Source organism: Montipora capricornis, chromosome 6, assembly GCF_036669925.1.
Source record: "Montipora capricornis isolate CH-2021 chromosome 6, ASM3666992v2, whole genome shotgun sequence".
NCBI lineage: Eukaryota > Metazoa > Cnidaria > Anthozoa > Scleractinia > Acroporidae > Montipora > Montipora capricornis.
In genome coordinates, this window is record NC_090888.1 from 73907745 (window position 1) to 73916800 (window position 9056).

The 9056-nt window shown below is 41.2% G+C and overlaps 1 protein-coding gene across 1 annotated transcript in view; it reads right to left on the reverse strand.

The window, feature by feature from the left end:
- LOC138050858 (uncharacterized) overlaps nt 1-5766 on the reverse strand; it is a 7359-nt gene extending 1593 nt beyond the window's left edge. Inside the window, exons 1-3 of the mRNA XM_068897126.1 lie at nt 5609-5766; nt 5359-5411; nt 1-2896 (exon numbers count right to left, since the gene is read on the reverse strand). The exon at nt 1-2896 is cut by the window's left edge and continues 1593 nt beyond it. Coding sequence (XP_068753227.1) covers nt 322-2538 — 2217 coding nt within the window. The 5' untranslated portion in view covers nt 2539-2896; nt 5359-5411; nt 5609-5766 and the 3' untranslated portion in view covers nt 1-321. The remainder of the gene's footprint in view (nt 2897-5358; nt 5412-5608) is intronic.
- Nucleotides 5767-9056: the final 3290 nt, after the last annotated feature.

Genomic DNA, 9056 nt, shown 5'->3' on the forward strand with positions numbered 1-9056 from the left:
TCCCAGTTTAAAAATTAACCAAGGAGTTTTTTGTCTCTACTCCAAAATGCTGTTCAACGCTGATAATTAGCAAAACTTTACATTAGAAGAATTCAATCTTGAAAAACAAAAATAAGCGAAAAAAACTTTCATCAAAAAGTTGAAAACTTGAAACAAAAGTTTACGCTAATCCTGGATTAAGCTAATCGGCTTTCGAACAACCGGGCCCTGGTGGGAAAAGTGTCCTCTGTAGCGAACCCGCAGAAGCGATAGCGATGTCTCAAACACAAGCCTTGTTTGGCGGTCGGAGAAGAAAGACAGTACGATTACCGGAACACAGTGTCATTTCTTGGAGTCTCTTGCATAGACCTGATTGTGGATGTCAATTTTTGGTGTTCTCAATTCGTATAAACCGTCCGAATGCAAGTAAACTATGTCTATTGGGTAAATCAAGGCACTGACTTTCTCTCTGAAACTTTTTCCTGCATTCAGTCGAAATTTGCCGGGCTCTGATTCGGAAAACTCGGCTAGGTAGGCCATTTTCCTGTCTTGCGAGAGTCTCAATATTTTTGCGACGAAAACTTCAGGTACATGTTTTGTCGAGTTGGCTGCCACCAACGCTACAAATTCACCTTGGGTTGGCAGGTATTCTATGTTGCCTTCCTCGTCTTCGTCACTGAGAACTTCTACAGAATCTTCACCCAAGGTTTTACATGCCATTGAGCTTAAGAGATCGAGTGCTTTTTCCTTTTTCTGCTCTAAGGGCCGTTCGTCGTAATATTTCTGCTGCGTCCTCACGGAATGCTTCATGACGGTAGCGAGCGATTCTCTCAGGGACTGATCGCCGCTTTCCGGTAGGCTCAGAAAGTGATTTACGACCGCTTTGCGCAGGTCCACTGTTGTCAGCTTGCGAGAGAAGTACTTTTCGAACAAAGCCGACACGTAATTGGTGTAGGCTGCATGCGAGAACCTATCGCCTCTCGGACTGACGAAAAAGTAGTCGTGTTCTTTGCCGTTAAGCAAAAGCGACCTCAGCTTCGAGTTGTATAATTGTAGATGGTAAGTCAAGAATGGCATGGAGCTCAAATCAGTTCTATTTGTGCCGTATGTTTGTCTGGTCTTGTAATTATCTTCAATTAAAATAACGGAGCCATCCTCGTTAAAACAGATGAAATTATGCCCTTTCATTTGGTCTGCCGTTTGATCTTTGTAAATACGGAGCGAGATGTATTCTTTGACACGCCCAGGGTTTGCGGTGCAGTAGAGAAGAAGCAGACACAGGTTCATGGAACTTCGCGCCCTAACAGAGCCGGTTTTTTCGGTGACCTCCCACTGCAATTCACGGCATAAATCTAGTAACTCCGAGTAGACGACTTTGGATTGCCGACCGGTGACAAATACTTCTTCGACGTGCTCTTTTCTCGACAAACGCTCGAGTTGCCTCTGAATGGCCCTAATCTTTTCAAGGGAGGCTTCCCTCTCCTCACTTCGAGCGCACACGAATGGTACTTTGTCAACGCTTATTATAGCCGACAAGTATCTGCTACAGGTGACTGGCTTACTGCCTTGCTTTTCCATCATGAATTTAACAAAATCCTGGACGAGCTGCGGATTTGCGCATTGTGAAAGGGTGGGTTCCATTCCTTTTACTTTCTTCATGAACCACAGAAATATATTGACCCTTTCGAGCATTTTATCAATAGTGGACGATTGCAAAGAACTTCCCTCACGATCGCAGTTAAGATTCAGCGAGTAAAAATTTCGTATTTCAGCAAGTTCGGAACACAGACTGGTGGGCATTTCTGATTCTGAAAGAGTTTTTCTCCTTCTCGATTTTGTTACATCTTTGTCTTCGCTAGCGTCAACACAGGGGACCTGACCTTCCGCATGAGGAGAATCTGCGCCTGTGGGTGTTGCAGCACGCGTTTCCTTGTCGAGGGAATAGTTCGTTAGATGTGGAACATTGCTTTCAAGCCTAGTCGTAGCAGTTAATTCATTTCCAGTGTCCCTCAGAGAACGATCACTGCTTTGATGAGGCCCTGGCTGTGATTGCAAGACAGTGAAATTTGGCACTGGCAAACTTTGCCCCCACCAACTAGATTGATTGTCTTTTTCACTGGGGCCAACCCCCGCGACATTGGCTCCAACTGAAAATGTTGACATGAAGAAACTGGATTCTAACGGTTTGGTATTTGTTTGCAATCTGGGAGGTTGCGTAAAGTAATTGGATTGATTGTCAGGTCCGCTGTGCCGTGGCGTAAGGTTAGGCGAAGAATCGATGGTCGGTGAAAGGTCTAATTGCAACAGCCCCTTTAAGCGTAACAAATCTTGTTCTTTAATTAAATTGAAGGGAAAAAATTCATCTGGCAGACGTTGTTGAATAGAAAAAAACTCTTCTCCCGTACATGGAACTACGTCAACTTCTAACTGACGTAAGGCGTTGCTGAAAGTTATGTCGTCGACATTGGAGAATAACTTTTGCCTCGCTTGCATGAAACAGAAGAACAGTTCCTTTCCACGCCTGATGGAAAACATATCGTCGAATGCTACAGAGGACATATTTCCCACCCTTGAAATCTAGCGTGATTCAGAACGAAATCATTTAAAGGCGCCTAGTGCATAGCCATCGTTAACCAAATGGTTACTTTTATATATCTACTGGCTCTAAAGAAAGTGTCACCAAAAGGTGGAAAGACCGAAAAAACTATAACTTGCTAATGTTTTTGAAAGGTACAAACATGATAACGTGTAAAGTTGGATTTCCTTCAACAGCTTCTTTAAATCAGTCAGGGATTCAACAGCTTCTTAAAATCAGTCAGAGATATCCAGCTTCCAAGGGATACATTAGTTGATCACGATGTTGTCAGCAATGGGGACACGCGTAACATTCCATGTTTTAATCAATGACATCATTTTCCTACGAGGAAAGGGACAAGAGTTTCTAAATAAGGGTATCTTCAATGAAAGCGGCAGCTTTTAGCAAACAGTGCCCGAGGAAGCAAAAATAGTTTTCACTGATATCCTCGTATTCAAGGAAATAGGAAGACCATCGTTAAATAAAATCACAGTTTTCACATGGCTTCTAAGAGAAAACAAGATAACCGGAAACGTTGCACGCTAACTGAAAGGCCTTGTTAACTGAAACGTTATCGCATGCAGTTTTAAACTCGTAGCTCACATTCTTTACGGGATAAACCATGTGAAATATTTATAAGAACTTGTATGGAAAGTGCCTTAGGGATAGTCTAACTTCTAAGAGAAAACAAGAACTCGGGAATTTATAGGTTTTCTTAGTTTTGTCACAAATTAAAATTTAGAAAAGAAGCTATGGATCAATGTTACTGAGACTTGGTATGCATCCTATATTTAAAGAAAAGAATATTTTACAATGACTGCTAAATTCTCGCTCGCTCATTGGCTAATTTATATTGTCAATATGCGGACAGACACATAAAATTATAAGTTATGCGTTTGGAGTTTAATTTATGCAAAATTTTGTGAAACGTCGATCTGTAACTTTTTAACCAATAGAAAGTCTCCGTTTTTTCCATTAGCCAATAAGAGAGCGAGGCAAGTTTTGAATTTGGCCGCGTCAGATTGAATAAACTTGAAGTTTCTCCCATTTTTCTCTCGCCTTCTCCTCGTGTTTTGACTTAATGTTGACCCCTCTGCCTCTGTTAATTATTGTAAAAAAACGAATTGATGTCAGTTTTTCATGCGTCTGTCCGGCTATTGACAATGAATCTCGTCATAACTTTGTCAAAGTAGTCTGCGGATCCACAGCTACTTTGACGAAATTCATGATCAGTAACAAGACAGACGCATGAAAAACTGACATCAATTTGTTAACTGCAAGGCTGGTTGTACGTATGTGAGGATATATATATTTTTTTGATTTACCAATATTTCGTCAGGTGTGGCCTGACCCCTTCAGGGAGTTAAAAGATTTTCCGTTTCAATTTTTTGAAATAAAAATACAAGCCATAAGAAAACTAGGTATAACATTACAGATAAATGTATTAAGCCGCCGTACAACCGTACAACCAGCCTTGCAGTATTATTTTGTTTCAAGTCTACAAATTATTTGCTGGTTAGATCTCCCAAGATCCAGTGGTTCCACTTTGTTCAGCTGGCCCTTGTACAAGAAAAAGTTTTCTACAAATCCTATATTAACCTTCACGTCCCAAAAAAACTATGATGTTGCATGTCTAACCTGTCATTCAGTGTGAGGCTAGACGTTCATTGACAAAGCAAAGACGAAGCCTTTATTCCCTACAGACTCCAAAATGGCCCCCGAGTGATAGAGGCCAATTGCATAGAACGTCTACAACGTTCCAATTCAGGTCACATTACCTATGATTGGCTGCCAAGGAATAACATTTTTCCTTCAAAATGGGGATTACTAAATGAAATTTCAGCTACTTTGTTTCTCTTACTACTTGGGTACTATTTATGAATTAGCCTTGTAAGCAGTGTAAAACGTAGACTGCAGACTGAGGTTATAATTTAACTGTTGAAAAAACCCAAACCCATCAGAAATGCTAACAGTTAAGCCTAAATATTGTTTTAAGCCTAATTAGGCTTAAGGTTAGCATTTCGAAGGGGTTTAAGCTTTTTCAACACTTACGTTATAACCTTAGTCTGCATTTTACCCCTGGTCTGCAGTCTGCGTTTTACACTGACCGCAGGTGCATTACAATTACTTATCACGTAATTACGGCAAAAAATGTACATCTCTTCATTTAAATTACAAATGTAACCATACGAAGCAGAACATGACTCACGTAGTTCTGCTTATTAATTTTCTTGCCAAAGGTTTTCAAAAACAAGAGGCGGAACCTCCCCTTCTCCCCCCCAACCCATTTTAGAGAACTCAATTTATGACATCATAAGCAAGTGATATCACGTGGCACTGACAAACACTGTCACAAATGGCATTCGATAAACACAGTCATATGAAAAACGTGATCAATCTATTGCACAATTAACTTATACCGCATTCACACCAAAGCTTAAACACGTTTAAAAGCTGTTTAGTTAAGCATGGTTTAAAATTGTTTTCTTGATACAAGTTATTACCTGAAATAATGTAGACTCCAAATTCAACACAATGAAGACACACATTGCAACGTCCATAAACCTTACATAAAATTCAATCTTTGAGCCTTCCGTTGCTCATTTTTATTTTGTTAAAACTGGTTTAATTAAACGTGTTTAGTTGGTGTGAATCGGATATTAATGAAAGAGCTAAAGAATAGTACACGGATTTCGCAAAATCGCGAAACTTAAGTGTCGCAAAAAATACGGGGTAAGTGTATCTTCTAAGACAAATCAAGACACCGAAAAACGTTACATGTAAGCAAATTTTTAAACTTTTACCTTATGATATCTTGGAGATTCACCAGTCAGAATCCATTGATGACCTCAGTTACCTGTGAGGAGAAGGACAAATTACTCTAAATTAGTGTAATGTCAATGAAAGCCGTAGCTTTGAAGTAACAGTGCCTGAGGTAGCAAAAGTAGCCTAAGAAAAAGGAAGGTCAACCTTAAAAGGAAAACAAATTTTCATCTATGGTAGATCAGTGTTCCGACTGAAATAAATTCAGAGCGAAAAGATAGTGCTTCTTACCATTTGTTAGGGGTCTCCTAGTTGCAGTTCAGTTCAGCAGCAACCCCAGCATACCATGAACTATAGCCAGATAGGTACTTGTCTCAAGCTGACCTCATCATGTTGAGTCTGGCTGGGCAGAATGCGCGGCTTCACTGTCAGGGCAAAGGTTTTCTTACCCTGGTTGTAAGAGAGACCCCCTGGGAGGCAAGGAGACACGGAACTGAATTACGGCTCAGGAACCTTACTCTGACTGCTGGTAGTTGACAAGTCGAACTGTTTGCAAGTTAGGATTAAATTAAGCATTGTGAGCTTAAAATACCAGCCATCTCGAACTAGTATTCGAAGACAGACCTACAAGAAATAAGGAAGTGAACCCCACGCAGATAGATCACCTTCCGATGTTTGAAAGACACGGCCACATTATCGCCTGTACTAAGGAAGACGATAATTAGGCGGAGATTGCAATCATTTATCACAATTATCGCCCGATAATGCAAAGCGTGAATAGACCGCCGGTGAAATGCACCCAAATTTCTATATTTCCGGAGAGTATCCGGACGCGATGACCGGACAAATTCATTGTAGCTCGGTCACGTACCGTTTCTGGCCTGTCAAATTATATAAAATAAATAACTCAGGGGCCCATTAACCAAAACTGGCGTTATATATTTCCCAAAAAGTTGTTGCTTAGAGCTTATGGCACTTTAAAGCAGTCATTGTCAACAACGGTTCTTGTAGCATTTCACCCAGGATTTCAGATCAAAGTTCCGCAACTGACAATATACAGCGACTTGCTACAACTGAAACAGCTGAACAGCATGGAAATTATAATTTATTTCATTTTCAAAACGATCAAATGTGACCGGTCAACATGACCGGCAAGACGAAAGGTTGACCGGTCAACTCCCAAATCACTTCGGACATTGTCCGTTGACCGGCCGTTATTTCGAGCCCTCAAGTGCAGACCTTTGTAGAAAAAATATACCTCATCGAGTTTCGCTATAAAAAGCCTGCAGTTGCCTTCCAAGCGCTCATGAATATTCTCTATGAGTATTTGTCATACAAGGATTGCAAAATTTCAGGAGATAAGTCACTTTTTAACCTACATGACAGCATTCTAACCGTAATTCGGTCGCTATTTTAATATCGTGTCACGCAAAAGCTTCGAAATTCAACCCTGCCTCATCACCAGACGAAAAACCTTATGAAACACAAAGGGTTATATAAGTTTCAACCCTATTCAATAAGAGAAATCAACCTTTCTCGAGTCGGCACAACCCTTGCAAAAAAACAGTAAACCCATTCGGGATAAGGGTAAATTTCCATTTGTTTTGAAAGCTAACAGGAAAACAGTAGGGGTTATGTTAAGGGTTAGTACAAGGGTTATTGGTGAACCTTTAACTCGAACCCTTTGGAATGTTTGATATAAAAATTTCACCATTCCCCCAGTAATGCGGAGTGTTTTATTACAATTTACTTGTATTATATTTACAAAGAATCAACTCTACTCTACACCTGAACCAAGGCGCCACCACTAAGCCAAGAAAGTAATCAATTGCGATTGTTTTCAGCCTCTGCGGCAGACTATACGGCTTATTTGGAGCGAAACAGGAGATGAACAGGAGACGATCTTTATGCTATGAGATGAAATGTTGAAGTGAATCTAGCTTAAACTGGCCTGGATAATGCATTGCAGGCGGCACGCATTAGTCACGTGTACAATAGCTGTAACTCTGTTGCAAAGGGGGGACTGGGTTCTACACAGGAAAGGAAATAGGTAAGTTTCAGCAATGTGTTGCCTACTGCGAGAAATATTGAACGACTGTCATTTTTATCGGACTCAGGTGATAGCTCTGAGCCTGCTGAGCAATGTGTGTAAAGAACAGCTTGGCAGCTTGTATTCTTTTGCATGGGTAGCCATTTGAGTATAGCGCGTTGTGAGTCGCCACGGCATTGTTGAAAGCGAAGAGTGCAGGCGAATAAAATACTGACTCAGTACATGTAACCCGAATGAAACCCTAACCAACGTAGAGCGCATTGTCTGCTGAAGATGTGTGGCGAGTTTGAAGGTCGTAGCTATTAAAAGGCTAAAACGTTGGGAAGGTTTGAAGTGGGTTAGGTAGCGTTTTTGCACAGGCAAAACGCCTCTAAAACATGGGTGTAGGGTAATGGTGATAGGTCGGCCGGCGAAAAAGCAGAGCAAACTTTTAGTAAAGGAGCGTGTAGGCAATGGTCCGAGGTGTGACGGAAAGAAATGAGAAGAAAATCGGTCAAAAGCCGAGGAAGATAGAGGCCTTGAAAGAAAGGCAAAGTTGCGTGGCAAATAGCGCGTACGGGAGCTGGGTTCTAGTTTGAAAAGCCAAAACACGGCGAAATTGTGAGGGCTTTTTGGGAGCGAAGGAAGTGATTTAGTAAGTGGGAAAAGTGTGTGTGAGGTTGTAAGTAAAGTGTAGAAGCGCGTTCGATTGAGCCAATAGCAGATGTGTGAGAAAACGAAAAAACGAATGTGAATTTTCCCCCAAAAAAGACGAAGGATTTTATGTGTCACAGTTGCGTGATTCCGTGATGATTGCTAATTGCGGAATATAACGGCGGTCAAGTCTGATGGATGTACAATAAGGTAGTAGAGCTTGGTTTAAGAAGTAGATATTGTGGCCGTTATTGGGGTTAATTAGGTGTCTGGAGAGCAGAGCAGAGCATGTAAAAAAGAAAAAAAAAAAAAAGAAAAGAAAATTTGCGTTGTACCAGGGCGAGCGCGGGGAGTCGAACCGCCCCCAGCTGGTTGGTGCAATGAAAATAAGAATAGAGTAGAGAGGAGGAGGAGACTATGATTGGGAAAAGCCGATTGCGCCAAGGAGACGTTGCTTAAATGGAGTAGGTATAATTAGAAGAGTGGTTCATTGGGGAAAAACTTTGGAGGCATTTTGCGGGCTTAGGGAAAAAGTTGGAGAGACGGCAAACTGTGCATCCTGTTGGTATAGAGGTGTTACAGCGTACGACACGTACTAGCAAAGTGCTGAGTTAAAAGCATGATGAGTAATGGAATAATGAAAGTGACGAGGGGGTGAGGTGGATTGTTGAATGAGTCATACATAAAGTGGGTATGTATGAAAAAGGGAAGGTGAGAGATAATGGTTTTTTGAAATGGTTTCTTTGTTGATTTGATTGATTTGTTTACTTGTTATTGAATGAAATGCATGGTGAAAAGGACACTTTGAAGAACTGTACTGAGTTGTGCAATCTTGGAATGAATGAATGGAATGATTTGACCACTGAGTGAAGGAAAAGGAACTGTTTTGCAGGCAGACAGACAGACGAGCCAGGGGGTGAAAATTCAGTTTTTGGCTGATGACACGCGTGCTAAGAGCGTCAAATACCTTGATTGGAATTTGGCTGGGCGAGCCAGGATGACCTGTCAGTCAACCATTGCTGCGAGCTGAACAGATTTCGGACAATGGCAAAGGAA